The sequence below is a fragment of the Elephantulus edwardii genome, unplaced genomic scaffold, assembly GCF_000299155.1.
Source record: "Elephantulus edwardii isolate Elephantulus edwardi_28Jun2011 unplaced genomic scaffold, EleEdw1.0 scaffold00009, whole genome shotgun sequence".
In the NCBI taxonomy this organism is placed as follows: Eukaryota; Metazoa; Chordata; class Mammalia; order Macroscelidea; family Macroscelididae; genus Elephantulus; species Elephantulus edwardii.
Genome location: NW_006399759.1, coordinates 8,591,261 through 8,609,887, shown reverse-complemented (window position 1 = coordinate 8,609,887; position 18,627 = coordinate 8,591,261). Strand labels below are relative to the sequence as shown.

Genomic DNA, 18,627 nt, shown 5'->3' with positions numbered 1-18,627 from the left:
TTCTCCTAATTTCAGACTTGTTGACTTTGGGGGGAGGACCTGAGCATATCTAGTATCTTCTTGTTCATATTTTCCTTAGAATTGGAAAATCCTACACATTTTTCTCTGCTCTTCAGAACCTTACGCTTTCAGACTCTACTTCTTGCTGCAAAGGTCAGCAGTTAGTGGGAGTATGTTCCATTAAGGAGTTACTACCAATTTCATAAGGGGCTCTGATAGTATAGTGTGTTATGTTTTGATGCCAAATTAAAAAAAAAATCAGGGGTTTGTTTTGGGGAGTTTTTCCCAGTGGTTTTATCCCGCAGCTCTGAGGAGAGAGAAGGGCTGATTCTTCTCATAAAGATTTACAGCCTTCTCATCAAGAAGCCCAAGAACAGTCACTAAAAGAAGTGACTCAGTGGCAGTGAATTTAGCAATGCCATTGTTTCCTCCCAATTAAAATAACTTTTTCAAATAGACTGCCATCTGCTTAACTCCTCATTGCAATCCTGCACAGAAAAACAGAGCAATGGGATTGACTGGATCCCCTAAAATCCCATTAAGAATTGCTATTAAAAGCAGTGTCAGAAAGAAATATTTCTTGAAACAGCTGTCTATACTTGCTGTTTCCACTCTTCTTCCTTGTCTCTCTTAAACCTACTTTAATTAGGTTTTGTCTCCACCACTCCACAGAAACTGTTCTTATTAAAATGATCTCCACATTGTCAAACTCCTTGACTATCCACAGCATCCAACATAGTTTGTCACTTCCTAAAAAGACTTTGTTCTTAGTTTTCAGGGCATCACACGCTCCCAATTTTCATTCTTTGAAAAACACGTGGCTGTTGAGTTTTGGAACTGACTCTTAGTTGACCCTCCTATGAGATTAAGAGGCTATAAATCCCACAGGAGGCGATGGTCCCTCTTCCTCCTGCGGAACCACAGGTGATTCAAAACACCTTCTGCTGCCTTCTGGTTAGCTCAACCTCCCCCAGACCACACCACCTGAGCGTTCTGGTTTGTAGCTTGCTTCACCCAATGAAGGTTCTTTCTGTTCTAGATCTCATGTTAGAAAATGTCAGGGGCATCAGTTCTTAGTCCTCTTCTCTTTTTTATCTTGTTTATCTATACTTACTCATTAAGTGATATCCTGGTTTTAAACACGCCTCTCAAACTCATACTTTTATCTCTTGAATTTTACACACACATAAAATGGACTACTCAACAACCTCATAGGGATAGCTAACAAGCAACTCAAATTCAATGCATGCAAACCTGAACTCTTTCTCTTAATATCTGGACATGCTTCATCCACGGTCTTCTCCATTTCAGCCAAGGGCCGTTTCCTCTTTCTAGCTCCTTAGGCCAAAATCTGTGTTTGCCTTGACCTTTCCCCTCTCACAAGTGGCATCCTATCCATATAAAAATACACCTTCACCTCTACTGTTCCATCCTACTGAACCTGAGCTTCAATTATTAGTCATCTCTGCTAAAGATCCATTTCTAACTCTTCCTCTCACTATTTACTCCTTATAAGGTATCGAGACTGTTCCTATTAGGAACCAAATGTTTTGGCTATTTTATTTTTTACTCAAAATCCTATAAAGACGCCTATTTCATGCAGAGTAAAAGTCAAAGCCTCAGCGTGCTCAGCAAGGCCTCGCTCACTCCCTGGTCTCCTCTCCCGCCTCTCTCCCCGGCATGCTCTCTGGTCACATTAGCGTCTTTACTGTTCTGCAATTCACAGGCAAACTGCATACGCCTTCTGCTCTTCCCCAGATGTCTACTGCCAGATGTCTGAGCTCTTATTCAAATCTCACTTTATCAACAAGGTCTGTATGACTTCTGTATTTACTATCTCTTCATCTCCGCACACCTGATTTCTTCTTCCTGATGTCTAACTCATGGCAACGTCTCCTGGAGATTGTGCAGAAGAGTTCTGCTCCACCCATCTGGGAACCCAGCCTCCTTCCACCTCAGGGCTCCTGAATGCAGGTTTCCCTGGAGTCCTTCCCACTCCACCAGGACACTGTGGGTGTCTTTGTGCAAAGAAAAAAATGGAGAAGTCATGCCACCTGCTTGAAAATACTTTGGCTCAGAAATTACATATATCATTTCCAAACAAAATCAATGGTAAGAACCAGTCATGTGGCCACTCCAGGTACAAGAAGGATGAGTTCTATAATCTAGTGATAATGCCCAAGAAGACATCAACAACTCAACACACTGTCATCAAGGTGGAACTAACACATAGCTAACCCTCCAGTGGGTTTTCTGAGACTCTGCATCACACAAGAAGAGACACCTCGTATTTCTCCCGTGGATTTGAACCACCTGCCTTTGGGTTGGTAGCATAACTCCTTACCCAGTAGGTCATCGAAGCTCCAGAAGACACAGGAAGAACAAAAGAGAACACAGACATTGATGAGTACTTCTAATCACAAATACCTATTTTGCCTCTTTTTCTACATAGGTAACATACTCAATCCCCTTGCTGGCCCAAGAAAGAATACCCAAAGATCCGCCCAATCTCACAGTTAGTTTATCTAATAGTTACTCAACATCCACACACAAATGCATCAGACCCACAGCTCCTGTCAAGATCTAAGACCTGAAAAGGCAATTATGTGCATCATTCTCTTCCCACTCTCATATACACGGGGGAGCAGGAACAGGAGGTTCTTTCTTTTATTGGTTTGTTTATAAAGTTCATATATATTGTGTTTCACACTAATCTTCACTCACATTGTGTTTCATACAATCATTCTCATGCATTATGTTTTATAAAACTAATCATCACTGGACCTTGCCCATCATTGCCCTGTCTTATGGCCCAGATCCTTCCCATTTCCTTCCTCCACTCCCTCCACCTTGTGCAACCCTGTAGTTTCGCCCTTACCCACTCTTGTCCAATATTCCAGAGATGGAGGCGCTGAGAAGCATGCCCTCCTTGGGGGCTACACAGCATTCACAGCCCACCTCCTGCCAAGCCAGGTTCTGGATTTTAGAAAGTGGTTTTATGCCGCAAAAGTCAAGGACTTTTTCAGTCCAAGCTCATGGTTTCTCTGACAACATAGTTCCTTTAGAAACTTAGCAGGTCTTTGATCTGGGGTGGGGTGTTTTGTTGGTTTTTTTTCCAGTCAGTTCTATGTGCAATAACCACACAAACAAAATTCTTTCCTAGACATAATTTTTAAGCCTAATTTATTTTGTTACTTCCTTGGCATTTTCTTTCAGCTGAGAGCAGCCACCTGGAGGCCATATGCAATAACAGGTCAGCGGTTCTCAGCTGCGGCTCCACAATATGATCATTTGGGAAATGTTTTCAAAATCCTTCTGTACGGACGACAATGAAATCAGAAGCTCTGCAGGTGATTCTGCTGCGCAGCCAGGAACAGGAACCACTGCGAGAAGCAGAGGCTGCTCCCCTCATCCGGTCAGGAACGTTCACTAAGCTTTTGCTGCTCAACACTTTCTTCAACTCATATTTTTTTATCCTCTGGGGTCTGGAAGCAGCCTATTTCTCCTTTTACTACCCAAAATAGTGGCCCTCTCTTTATCCCACCCAATTTAACTTTTTTAAGAAAAATCTAGACCACTCTTTCTTGTCCTCATTTATTTCTTGTAATACTTTGCCATTAACAGCCAACACACATCACTATATGCTCTGGATCTTTTCAACATCTTGACCTAAGTCAGCATGAAATGTGCCTTCCACATTCCAAACTTTTTCCAAAGTGGTTAGTACTGTAACATGGCTTTATCTTTCCCGTCTCAAATATGTGTTTCCTCTTTATCATGCCATCCAACTGCTCTGACACAATGCCACCAAACTCCAAGTTTTCATACCAGAATCCAACCCCCAATAGTAACTACATTATGAAAATTCCTCAAACCATAGTGAATCAGCACAGAGCTTTGTACCCTGCTCCCACCACAGTCAAATGGATTGGTATGACAACATTCTCAACCTCTCATTCTCTGACCCTTTTCTTTTATGTTTTAACCCTCCTTAGGATCCTGCTGGGGCAGAAGGTAGATAAGGTATGCTTCTACAAACAGCCATGTTTTAGGAAGACACAGATTATTCTGTCCACATTCTGCTGATAGAACAGGGTCCCACTCACATACAAAGGGGCCAAGAAATGCCATAGAAATGTGTGTGGTGCAACAAGAATGGGAAAATGCCCATACTGGAGAAGTACTTGTGCTGTCTTCCCACGTCTCTCAAAAATAAGGCTATGTTCACAGTGCATATTTTTGTCTAGTTTGTTCATAGATGCATCCTAAAAAAAAAAAAGCAGTGCCTGGCAAATAGCAGGTGTTCAAAAGCATCCTCTGAACGCAAGAATAAATGTGTTGACAAGTTGAACCACAGACATGATACCATATGGCTTTTTTGTTTTATAATGAAGGCAAACTGAATCAGGGACTAAAAAAAAAATAATGACTTACACTATATGACTAATGACTTAATAACTATAAACTATAAGTGACTAATTAACAATAAACTAATGACTTAGCTATGACATTAAACAAAAACTCTGAAGAAGATAAAAATATACTTCTAGGCATTAAACACGACACATGTATACAATACAAATCCATAAACAAGCTGGCTAAAGTCATATTAAATTCATTCGATGTAAACATATAGAAAGATCTATTCAAAATATTAGTATGTTTTAATAGCATGTTTGCATTAGCAAATGTGTAAATAAATTACTATTTAACTGTCTACACATTTTCTTGTTAGGTAGAAATCTCTTTACCCATTGTCAACCTCAAGGGTTCCCTCAGGTCTTCCTTACAGAGCAAGGCAACTGCTCAAAGAATGTTCTAACTTTAAAAAAGTTACACACACACATACAGGGATGAAACATCCTGAGTATATATCTGCAATATACAACGTATATAGTCATAATCTGAATTACCACATTTCAAAACTATGCATGCTGAAGAGTTTCATTTTTATTAAGATTTTAAGTCAGTAGCCCAGAAATGAAGGGCTTAATGAAAATAAAGAACCAAGCTGAAATAAAAGCAATAGTTGGAGGGAAGACCTATTTCAGATGAGTGTTAATGAGTTCAAATTAGAAAACAAAATTTGTATACTTTTCTGTATGCTTGTTCTAATTTAATAAAAAAAATTTTAAATGTATCTTTGCAATCACTTGTTATGCACTGGAGAGCTGGACAATGACTAGGGATGCTAGAAGGAGAACTGATGCCTTTGAACTGTGGTGCTGGAGAAAAGTATTGAGGGTACCATGGACTGCTAAGAGAACAAACAGGTTCATCCTGGAGAGGGTGAAGCTGGGCTGCTCCTTAGAGGCAAGGATTCTGAAGCTTCATCTGACGTATTTGGGACATGTTGTAAGGAGGAACCAATCCTTGGAGAGGGATGTCATGATCGGGAGGGTGGAGTGACAGCACAGGAGGGGAAGACCCTTAATGTGGTGGATTGATTCAGTGACTAGGGTAATGGGGGTAGGTGTGTCAGAGGCAGTGCGATTGGCACAGGATAGAGCAGGGTTTAGGGCTGTTGTACAAAGGGTCGCTATGAGTCGCAGGCGACTCGACAGCACACAACAACAACAGGTTTTCAGAAGCAGTTAATTACACGGGAAAAGACTGCCTTTCATCTTCCTTTCATCTTCCTGTCAGAGAAGCTGGTGGCCTCAAATCACATGATTTCGAGATTGCAGCACAGCTTCTTCCACTTACTAAACAACATTCTTCTTGAATCTCTATGAACTTTGATAAATGATGATAGTTGTAGAGGGGCTTCAGGCCTTTTGTTCAAAGGCTCACTATGAGTCATGCTCGACTTGACAGCAAGCAACAACAACAACATGAAAAATAGCTTTGTGTATTATAAAGTACAAACTGTTTAACATGTAAAGAGTGTTATTGTTGCTATTCTTGGTGCTGGTGGTATATGCCATCATAGCTGACCCTCCAGTGGGTTTTCAGAAGTTACAAGTCACATGGCAGGAAACGGCCCATTTTTATCCAGAGGAGCAGCTGGTGGATTTGAACTGTGTGCCTTTGGGTTGGTAGTACAACCCTTTATCTACCGGGCCATCAGAGCTCCCTCAAAGTGTTATAGAATGGGTAAATGAGATGGTTCAAAGTAAGGTCTCATCTAGTCCTAATATCTAGAAGGCTTATTTTCAGGAAAAACATACTAGCTAATCTAATAATTATGAAAGACAATAGAACAAAATTTTACCTCTATCTAAAGAGACCCACCCTCAATAAGAAGCAAAGTAATAAATAACAAGTCAATGCAGTGCAGTACTGTACTCAAAGAATCTACTAAAAATTACCTTACTCAACAAAAACGAAAAATCACTAGACTTTTTTTTGTTATGAATGAAAACAATGACTCCTCAAATAAATCCTACTGGAATTCACAAGACAAGACTTAGCATGGGATGTTTAGTTTAACACAATTTTATGGCTAATTTTAACTGAAAACCTACTTATTTTAAAAAATCTGCAACACTATCAGATTTATATGAAGCATACACTTAAGTTAAAGCTTGTTTTTAAATAATTCTTAATTTGAGGTTATTTACCTTTTCTTGGCTGAATTTTAAAAAGATTTAAAGTGAGGAAAATACATAATTATTGTAGTAACTAATACCAGAAACCCAGTAGGATCACCAGGTTTAAAAAAATTGAGAACACAAATTACACAGCTGACCTCATATAATTTGTAGTGCTTACGGTAGTGTTTTGTTTCAAAACAAAGGCTGTAACAACTTAAAAGAAAAGTATGGCATTTTTAAAACTTTGGAAATAAATTGAAGAATGGAAGAAAAATGATGATGAAAAAGAAAAAGCCCACATCAACTCCACCCAAAAACTGGTATTAAAAGACTCCTCCTAGTCATTGGGTTGTACAATCTGAGGGGGTGAGGGATGAAGAAAATTGAAAGAATCTGTTCTGGAAAATAATGTATTTGAATTTTGTAAATAAACAAGTATAATAATAATTTTTAAAAATGACTCCTTCAAAGGTCAGGATACATTCTTATAAGGGAATGATTATCAAATACAGTGTTTCCCCCAATCTTAGAAAGGCAAAGACTAAACTCCTTTATTTCATCCAGTGTTCTTTCAACATTTAAATTTCATAAACATAAAGAAAACTTAATTTGCTTGGCAAAATAATTTCAACGCTCAGAACAACAAGCATCTGGGAGATACCTCTTATACAAACTTAATATGAGAAGGAGCTTACTTTGCACTTTGGGTGAGGAGTATAGTAACATTCACTTTTATTAAATAAAGGATCATTTTGAAAGCAATCAATTAACCTCTATTTCTGTGGGTTTTCTAGCTCTACTTTTATAAGCAAGTGATGCTGCATGATATTTTTGCCACCTCCAGCATAAATGTCAGTACTGAGCTTTTATCACATTTCTTCCTTTTTCAATTGGCCTCTATCAGGAAACTGGCCCGGGAGCTGTGACTGATGCAAGAAGACTGACAGCAGTGAGACGCAGACTGAGAAACAAAACAGTTACCCAAGAGGAATGCTCCTTCATCTGGTGTTGGTTGCTGTGAGGGCCACTGGCATGGCCACGCCAAAAGCAATTTTGGCAGAGCTGGTAGTTGTGGCACTGCTGGCATCGGTACCGGAAGCCCATCATGCTCTCACACCGGCAGTAGGAACACTCCACAGGATGGAAGACTTGAAGGAGAGGAAATAGCAAGAAGGGTATGGGAGAAAGGATGTCACATGAGGCACAGTAACTCTGTCACATCATAACTTCAACCTCTATCCCAAAATCCTGCTCAAACTTTTGGCTGTTTTAATCCATACTAAAAAATTCTAGTTGTTTAAGTATATAATCCTAAATCTGAGGCGCTTGTGAGTGAAAGTCATTTGCTGTGATTGTTGTGTATCATCGAGTCAGAACCAATGCATAGCTGAACCTCCAATAAGGTTTCAGAAGCAGTTACTCCTACAAGAGGAGATTGCCCATCCTTCTCCCATGGAGCAGATGGTGGATTTGAACTGCATGCCTTTGGGATTGCAGCGTGGCTTCTTGCCACCAGGCCACCAGAGATCCCTTATTAAAGTCATGCTATTATTGTTGTTGTTGTTGTTGTTGAGTTGAACTTAGCCACAGCTGACCTCTGGTGGGTTCTCAGAGGCAGTTAATCACACAGGAGATTGCCCATCTTTCTCTTGCAGAGGAGCTGGTGAATTTAAACGACGTGCCTCGGGAATATTAAAAAGGAAAAGAAAAAAAAAGTAAAGCGAGAAGTAAAAAGAATGAAACTACGTACTTCATTCTTATAAGGAGGAAAGGAAAAAACTACTTCTTAACAGCTTTCCAGCCATTCTTCCCTATTTTCATTTGCAAAGTGAATACAGCCAGGCAATCTCCCTTGAGAGAAGGGAGGCTGTATTAAGAAACAAACAACAACAACAACAACAACCAAGATTGTTCTTTTAATAAGCTCAAACAATCTGAAAAAAGAAGGCAGGCAGGCAGCAGAAAAAAAACAAGACATAATTAAGGCCATTTTTCAGAGCAGAACAGTGCTCAGGAGTCCTGAGGGGCTAGACGGGGGACAGGAGGTCACCACAGGTTTCTTCAGCGACACCGCTCTGGACAGGCTCCAACTGTCTGGTTAGCAGCCAAGTGCTTTATACCATGAACTGTTTCAACTCAACAGCAAGTGGGTCTTTGGTTTTAAGAGATAACTACTATTTCAATTCAAAGTAGAACAAAGACTTAAGTCAAATGACTGGGAAGAATCCCAAGAGCAGACTCAATGTAAAAATAATAAATGGAAGGGAAATGAAGACATCTGAAACTCGTGCTAAATTATATCTTATCTATTTTCCTTTAAATGATTCAAAAATAATTATAGTTTTAGTAATTGCTATGATATTTTATCTGACTTTCAAAACTAAGGTTTTTATAATTTAAAAACAAAACAAAACAAAACAAAAACCCAAACCAAAACAAAAATTGAGCTCTGAGCTAAGAACCTAGGGTTGGAGCCACAACATTTTATGACTCAACATTACTACTTCTTGGCAGCATGTCTAAAATAATAAATACCACCCCTAATTTTTAAAGAAATAAGTGCTCCTCTATTGAGAGTAAAAGCCCCGGAGCGGTAATGGAGTACTAGTTCTTACATGCTGTCAAGCTAGAACCGACTCACAGCTGACCCTCTAGCAGGTTCTCAGAGGCTGTAAATAGTGTGGAAGGAGACTGTCCATCTTTCTCCTACAGAATAACTAGTGGGTCCAAATCACCTGACTTTGAGTTGGCAGCGCAACTCTTTAACCACTAGGCCACCAGAGCTCCTAAGTGACTGTCAGTGAACACTGCAAAGAAGTTTACAAATAAGCAGCTTATACATATCTTGGAGTGTGAGGAATTGAACTAAGTTCCACTTACCATTCTCCACATGGGCGAGCCTGTGCATGAGAGAGAGCCAGACAAGGCACTGGGGAGGGGGGTCAGCCATCATCGTGTCTAAAAACATATTCAGCATTATCTTTTTCTGTGAAAAGAGGAAGAAAACACACACTTGAAGTTTTCAAACATTTCTCATAGATAACAATTAAGTTAACCTAGGATTATTCTAACTTATCTTTAGTAAATGACATATTAAAATATAGGAAAATAATATCCTCTTTACAGTAGTACTACAGACCCTCTTACAAAACTGTATTATACTGCACACCATTATTAGAATCAGTTGGATTCCCACAAACATTATTTTGAGTCTTGAACCAAGAGTCTACAGTAAACAAGTCAGGTATTATTATCTTCATTTTACAAATGAGAAAGTAAGGAAGTATTTAAATGGCTTGAAACTGTTCTATCCAAATTAGACGCAAAGCCAGGCCTAGAACTTAGTCCTTCAAATGATGACTTGTACTTTCCAGTCACAGTCAGCTCACAACTGATTATTACACCAAGGTGAGCAGGGGGCTACAACTCGCTCACTGTCTCTTACATGTCTAGCATTCAGAGAAGTAAGTGCCTGGCATGAAAGAGCATGTAGTAAGTAATTTCTGAAAAGATGAATAATACAAGTGAAAAGCAAGTCCTTATTACACATAATTTAACTACTTTCTCATTTACAGCCATGGAAACAGAAGCTCAGAGTAGTCAAGCAGTTTGACAAAGTCACAGATAGTTCTGATAAGGTGAGATCAGATCCTAAGACTCCAAGGAGCCACAGGGCTCCTTCAATTAATGCCGTCTCTCCAGTTAAAGTGCATTTTTCACAATCATTTCTGTCCTATCTTCATTCTCCTTTCTTTTAAATAAGTTTATAATAAGCCCTGCCTAACATGATGGCACCTAACAACAAATGTGAAACATGGACACAATCATCTATTCTCATGGAGAATCTGAAATATATATATTTATATATTCCCTTCTAAACTAAGTGTGAATATAGTGCAAGAGGTCATTGTTTTACACATGTTGTTGTTGTTGTTGTTATACACCTTTGAGTCGCTTGTAACTCATACAGACCCTATGTACAATAGTTCTGAACTCTGCTCTATCCTGAGCCAACCTTACTGTCTCTGTCACACCTACCCTCATTACCCCAGTCTCTGAGTCAATCCATCTCAACAAGGGTCTTCATCTCTTGTGCTGTCCCTCCACCCTCCCAAGCATGACGTCTCTCTCCAAAGACTAGTCCCTCTTTGCAACATGCCCAAAGTCTCTCAGATGAAGCTTCAGAATCCTTGCCTCCAACAAGCTCCCTGGTTTTACCCTCTCCAGGACAAACCTGTTTGTTCTCCTAGCAGTCCATAGTATATTCAACACTCTTCTCCAGCACCACAGCTCAAAAGCATCAATTCTCCTTCTATTATCCTTAACCACCGTCCAGCTCTCTGATGCATAGCACGTAATTGCAAAGACCATGTCCTGGATATGGTGCTCGTTAAGTCTCCAGACTGACATTGTTGCTCTTCAGTACTCTAGAGAGGTCCCTGACAAGAGACTTTCCCCAACGCAATTCGTCTTTTGATATGGAGTAATTAGAACAGACAGTCAGCAATACTCTAAAATGATGGATTTTCTTTTTTATTTCCTCTCCCCCACGAGCCCCTTTCCAGCTCAAAAGGGAAAGGAAAAATCAATCTGGTAACATCAGACATAGTGGGGGTTCCATAGCTCCAACTTGGACATCTAAGACTCCACTTAAATTTTTACCATAAAAGAAGGGAGAGACATAAGGGCAAACACTAAGAAGACACACATCCAGGAAGCTAGGAGCTGGAAACTGGGGAGAAGTAAGATCAAAAGGACTCTCAGAATTCCATCCTTCTGCCAAAAAACTGTGTTCTCGAGCCCAGAATTTTCCTTGAAGTGAAAAATAGGCTACAAAAGTATGTGTTCCATAGAATGTTATTATATGACCTACAGATATATATAAATATGTGTATTATTAAATATGTTGTTAGGTGCTGTCAAGCTGACATCTAATAGCACCCTATGAACAATGGATCTGAATATCCTGTGCTATCCTTACCATCTCCAATACACTTGAACCCAATGTTACAATCACTCTGTCAATCCATGTTGTTGAGGGTCTTCCTCTTTTATGTCGACCTTCTGCCTTCCCAAGCATGATGTCTTTTTCAAAGAACTGGACCCTCCTGACAACATGTCCCAAGTATGTGAGATAAAGCAAATAAAACACTGTTAAAAGAAAAACTAATTTGTAATTGGGTGGCAAAATCTTTAGGTTGGCTCTATCTAATTTTATCTTTTCTATTTTTTTCCCCTCCTGAAATTTATCAAAGTCTTTTAAAGATTTCATGGGAAGCACGTCTAGTCTAATTAACATGAGGAGCTCTAAAGATGCAGTCTCCCAGCTGCTCTCTGAGAGAAAGACACGCAGTCTCCTCCTGTAAAGATTTTCAGCCTCAGACACCTGAGGAAATGTCTTGAGAGCAGGGGAGTTATACTTACCACAACAGAAACCAAAGGACAAAGTCACTGGGTTATTAATCAGGAAAACAGAAGTTTCTAGGATTTTCTGCTTCACTATGATATGTTTCCAACCAGTGGTTCCCATCAGTCTATAGCATGGAAATTGTGATTCCAGGCTATATAGATTGAAATCATTCTTATTAAGTAGTTGATACTGTTAAGTACTGTTTAGTTGGAATCAACTCATAGCTGACCCTCCAGCAGGTTTACGAGGCTGTAAATTACATGGGAGACCGCCCATCTTTCTCCTAAAGAGTAGTGGGTAGATTCTAACTGTATACCTTTGTGTTGGCAGTGTAACTCCTTAGCACTAAGCCACCAAAGCTCCTTCTCTTATCAAGAATGACTCTTAAAAGGAGAAACTGGTAAGTAAGGAAGAGAAAAAGGAGGTAAGAGTAGAAGGCAAAGAGGGGTAATGAAAACCTGTGAAAGAAGCAAGCTGAGGTCTTGCTTGCACACCAGCACTGAGTGAGGAGAGGGCTACGGTGCTGAGATCTGTGCTAAAGGACTGTCTGAGGATGGCAACATTAGGAGGTTATCACCTAAATCAGACGGAATGACATAGTGACTACAGCAATGGGCTCAAGTGTGTCAGAGGTGGTGAGGATAGCACAGGCTGGGCCAGGGTTCAGGTTTCTTATACACAGGGTCTCAAGGGGCCAAACTCAACTTGATGGTACAACAACATTGCAATGCAGATAAAGTTGAAGAAATGCTTATTCAACTAGGCTAAATAAAGATTTTCCTAAAAGGTGTTCCATCTCATAACTAACCCTATCTAAAACAAACTCAGAAAGCCAATGAACATTTAGCTTATAATGAAGAATCAGGCATGGGAAATGTCTCTTAATATAAATATACAATTAAGTGCAACAGAACAGAAGGGAAAGAAACTATTTAAAATAAAAGCTTGTTGTTGTTGCTGTTGTTGTTATGTGCCATCGAGTCGCTTGCGACTCATAGCGACCCTATGTACAACAGCCCTAAACTCTGCTTTGTCCTGTGCCAATTGCACCATCTCTGATACACCCATCCCAATTGCCCCTGAATCAATCCACCTCATAGAGGGCCTTCCCCTCCTGCGCTGTCCCTCCACCCTCCCAAGCATGATGTCCTTCTCCAGGGACCGGTCTCTCCTCACAACATGTCCAAAGTATGTTAGACGGAGTCTCAGAATCCTTGCCTCCAAGGAGCAGCCCGGTTTGACCTTTTCCAGGATGAATCTGTTTATTTTCCTAGCAGTCCATGGTACCCTCAATACCCTTCTCCAAAGAATTTTGTAAGCCTATAAATACAATCAGCAAAAATGAAATGTATTCTGTATTTTCCTAAAAATTTAAAATGTAAATTAATGCTTCTTTATCTTCTTTTGCTATGTTTTATAAATATAGAAATTATTTTTTATAAATTTACTTATAATGCTAATATTAATTTCTCTAGAAAAGTTTTGATTAAGGGCCTAAGGACCAAATCTCAAGATCATCAAAATTAACTGGCATTAACATTCCACAAAGACGATGTTCTATTTCCTCGTTTGGTAAGTAGAAATAGGAGTCTTAAAAGCTTGTGACCAGTCAGTCATCTAAGGTTCAACTGCTGGTCTCTCTCCATCCAGAGCAAAGAATCAAGACAATCGTGGAGCCTGGAAACAGTCAATCCAAAGAACTAATGGTCCAGATGAACTTCAACTTTCAAAACCCTGAGACCACAGGGAGAAAAATGCAACAATGAATGAATGGAAATCCAAAAATCTTTGTAAATGTTCATTAAAATTAATAAAATAAAATTTTTTTTATAAAAACCCAACCCTGAGACTAGAAGAAACTAGAAGGTGCCAAGCTGCCATCACTACCTGTTGTGGGATCACAACAGAGGGTCCTAGATCAAGTATAAGAAAAATGTGCATCCAAACTCAAAATTATAAGAAACTTCAGGCTTACTGATCTTACAGACTGGTAAAACCTCTCAGACTATGATCCTCAATCGTCGTTCATCCCCAGAACTGAACTCATTCCTGTGGTTTAACTTCCAGCTAAAGTAGAGACAGGTCTCTAAGGCTAACAGTCACACCAGGGAATACACACTCCTTAGAATAATGAGTCATATGATATCAAAAGGGTACCATTTGCTCAGGGATAAACAACAGAGGATAGAAAAGAAGAATAACAAACGTTCAACACAGAGAAGTGAGAAAAATACTGTTATGTTGTGGGGATTTCAGTCAATGACATCAAAGAACATATGCATGAACTGTTGAATGGAAAACCAGAGCATGATGTAAAGTTTCACCCAAATCACAGTAAAAGGTTAAAGAGAGAGAGAGAGACATCAAACTATAGATCTGAATGAGATTTCCAGACATCAACTTTTAGTTCTTCCTTTTTGTTACTGTCAACATTCAGCCAATAAATAAGTTCGGCATATAAACCTCCAGAGTGGCATTCAATATAACCACGAAAATGAGTTCTCCACAAGCTCAAGGAGACATATTTAACCAGGCCAACAAGGGAATGGTTCCCCAACGTTTCTGATTAGTATAGTATTACTGTCCTTCTACATTTTACTAGTAAAAGAAGTAAAAGCACATTTTGGAGGGGAGTGAGTGGGAACTAAGAAGCAAATGCATGATCTGAATAACCACAGATATGTGTCCCCCACCACCTCCTCCCAAAAAAGATTTTGATTCGCCTAATAGGAGGTTTTTAAAAAACACACAGGAAATTAACATATTTCTATAACTCAGAAGATTCTCTCAAATATGTTCAGGGCCAATTTCCAGAGGTTGCTCCAGGTCATGCCGTAATTCTAGGTTCTCAAAAAGTATGAGAAATGAAACCAGAAGTGCTGTGCTCCAGTGCTCTATCCTCTGCACCTCATGTGATTTTTGAGAAAAATCACCACATTTTTGACTGTCCATTTCCTCATCTCTCAAGAGCAAGCACAGTGATTCTCCAAGTGTGACACTGGCACTTCCTAAAAACACTTTTATTCTTTAAAAAAATACTGGCTTATTTAAAAAGTTCTTATAAATTGTTTTTTACTTTGGATCTTTCCCATTTCCTTCACACATACCTTCCACCAAATTGTGTGACCCTATGATTAACCACATGCCATTCCTCACCCGTCCTGATCTCTCTGCTTCCACACCCCCCCCTTCTAGGATCTTCACATTCATTCTACAATAAAGGTTTTATATAGTATTTGTCCTTGTGGAACTACCCAGTTCATTGAGCATAATGCTCTCCAGTCTCTCCCAAGTTAGGTAGTGATTCACAAAAATCATTCATTGCTCCTGTGTGCTGCATAGTATTCCATCATGTGAATGTACCATAATTTCTCAATCCATTCTATTGTGGTTGGATATTTGGGCTGTTTCCATGTTCTTGTGATGGTGAATAATACTGCTATGAACACTGGTGTAAAAGTCTCTGATTGTGACTCAGTTCTCATTTTCTTGGGGTATATTCCAAGCAGTAGAATAGCTGGGTCATATGGAATTTCTATGTTCAGTTTTCTGAGGAAATGCCAAACTGCCTTCCAGAGTGGTTGTACCATTTTACAATCCCATCAACAGTGTATAAGAGTTCCTCTTTCTCCACATCCTCCCCAACATTTATTACTTACTATCCTGGAGAAGAGTATTGAGAATACCATGGACTGCTAGGAAAACAAACAGATTCATCCTGGAAAGGGTTAAACCGGGTGGATCCTTGGAGGCAAGGATTCTGAGGCTCCATCTAACATACTTTGGACATGTTGTGAGGAGAGACCGGTCCTTGGAGAGGGACATCATGCTTGGGAGGGTGGAGGGATAGCACAGGAGGGGAAGGCCCTCTATGAGGTGGATTGATTCAGTGACTAGGATAATTGGGATGGGAGTGTCAGAGACAGTGCGATTGGAACAGGACAGAGCGGAGTTTAGGGCTGTTGTACATCGGGTTGCTATGAGTCGCAAGCAACTTGATGGCACATAACAACAACATCCTGTTATACCATAATGATATACCATCTCACTCCAGTAGCAGTGGCAAAGTTTAAAAGGACAGCAACTAAAACACTATTGAGGGCTTTTGTGAAATCAAAATTCTTTTTAATACTATGACAATACTTGCTTTCCTCACTCTTTCCTGCACAAGTGTATGGCAGGTCTTCCAGATCCACAGTCATCTGAAAGGCTAACTACTCCTCCAAATTCTGTGAGTAGGAGCCCTGGTGGAGCTGTGCGCAAAAGCACTCAGCTGCTAACCAAGGGTCAGTGGTTAGAACCTACCAGCTGATCCATGTGAGAAACACACAGTCGGCTTCCGTGAAAATGTGCAGCCTTGGAGAACCTGTGGGATAGTTCTTCTCCGTCCTGCTCATTAGGATTGCCCTGATGACAGCAGACCTGGCCTTTTGTTTCCTCTATGTATCTCTGGGACACAAGATTTTCTCCCTATGTTTTCACCAAAACAGTATCTTGTAACTGATCTAACAGATATGTTCCACTGATTCGAACATTTAAAGAATCTGTATAAGCACAAAATAGTAACAATCTCAATTTTTTTGTTTGGAATATAACTACTTTTCCCAATAATATGCTATATACAATGATTGTATGAAACACATGAGAATTAAGGATAGTGTGAAACACAAGTATATGAACTTTGTAAACAAACCAATATAAAATGAAAATTTGAAAAATTATCACAGAGCAGTTGGTGGCCTTCAAGCATGTGCCTTTGAGACTGCAGAGCAGCTTCTTACCACAAGCCCCCCAGAGCTCCCTGTTAGCATAGTAAGCACCAAATAAATGGGTTTATGAGGAGGGGGAGCCAGGAAGGCATCCTAGCTCCATACCTTTGCAATCTACATGTAGAATGGATAATCTGGGAGGCTAGCCTTACGGGCAAGAATATGACATGAAGATTGGAGGAAGTCTCATCAACAACCTACGTTATGCAGATAATACAACCTTGCTTACTGAAACAGAGGAGGACCTGAGGCATTTGCTGTAGAAGGTCAAAGACTGTAGCTTTAAATATGAACTGAAGCTCAACATCAAGAAGATAAAATTCTCACAACTGTACCAACTGGCAGTATCAAGATAGATGGTGAAGAGATTGAGATTGTTAACAACTTAAGCTTGCTTGGCTCCACAATCACCACGCTTGGTAACAGCAGCCAGAAAATCAAAAGACAAATTGCATTAGAAAAATCTGCTGTCAGGAACCTCTTTAGAGTACTGAAGAGCAATAATGTCAGTCTGGAGATTAAGGTGCTCTTGATCCAGGCTATGGTCTTAGCAATTATTTGCTATGCATCAGACAGTTGGACAACAGCTATGGAAGACAGAAGAAAAATCAATGCCTTTGAGCTGTGGTGCTGGTAGAAGAGTGCTGAATATACCATGGACTGCTAGAAAAACAAACAGGTTCATCCTTGAGAGGGTTAAACCAAGTTGCTCCTTAGAGGCAAGCATTTTGAAGTTTCATCTGACATACTTTGGGCATGTTGTAAGAAGGGACATCATCCTTGGAAAAGTACAGAGACTGTGCAAGAGACAAAGACCCTGGATGAGACAGATTGACTCAGTAACTGGGGTAGGTGTGTAAGAGACAATGAGATTGGCTCAAGATACAGCAGAGTTCAGAGCTGTTGTACATAGGGATGCTATGAGTCACAAGTGACTCAACAGCAAATAATAACATATATGCTAACATCTCACAATTTTATCAGTGTTATTTTAATTTTTTTTCAGTTATTTTAAAATAATTTAATATTTTTTTAAATTTCTCAATTTTAATTCTCATTATGAAAACACTGATAGATTTAAACCACATAAACAAAATAGTCTTGGAGTTCTCAGTAATCTTCAGAGTATGAAGAGTTGCTGAAACCAAAGCTTGAGAATTATTGAAAGAGAATTCCTTTCTTTAACATTCCAAGATTCAGTAAGTAACTGTGTAAAAAGGTAGTCTGAATATTGGTTTTGGTTTGGTTTTGCTCCTGGGTGGAATATATTCTTTACATTTCTCCTTTTATTTTTATAGCAGAATACTGTTTATTTTTAAAACTAGAATAAATGAATACACAATTCTGCTGTATTTCCCTTGAGATTTATACATATTTTGACATAATTATGAATGCAGATTAGATATAACATGTAATGTTTTTCTTCACTTAGTATATTATTAAACATTTTATTGTTTTGTTCCAAGATTTTCATGTCTAATCGTTTTACCAGTTGTTTGAGCCACTTGAGCAAATGTCTATGATTTCATTATGCCTGCCTCCAGGAAAAACATCCTCAAACCACCAGCACCTCTAGAAAACATTAAGGTTATCTCTGTCTTCTTATGTCTCACATTTGTCCTAGAGACACATGTATGTTTTTCTCCTACCTCCCCAGCCTTGTTAGTCTAAATGAGAGACTGGCTATAGTACCTTAGATGCCATTAACTCACTGCTCTCCTCCCTGGATTCCTTCCTCCCTTTTTTAACAAGGGAGTTTAGAATTTCTTAAAAATGAGAAATTCGGGGAGCTCTGGTGGCCTAGTGGCAAGAAGCTGCACTGCAATCCCAGAGGAACACGGTTCGAATCCACCAGATGCTCTGCCGGAGAAGGAGGCGCAATATCCTCCTGTACCAGTCAGATCTGATTTGA

General features: G+C 39.5%; 1 protein-coding gene across 1 annotated transcript in view; it reads right to left on the bottom strand.

The window, feature by feature from the left end:
• The window catches only part of DTNB (dystrobrevin, beta), a 371,266-nt gene that overhangs the window by 265,428 nt on the left and 87,211 nt on the right, over positions 1-18,627 (bottom strand). The window contains exons 6-7 of the mRNA XM_006880708.1: positions 9,417-9,522; positions 7,518-7,684 (exon numbers count right to left, since the gene is read on the bottom strand). Coding sequence (XP_006880770.1) covers positions 7,518-7,684; positions 9,417-9,522 — 273 coding nt within the window. The remainder of the gene's footprint in view (positions 1-7,517; positions 7,685-9,416; positions 9,523-18,627) is intronic.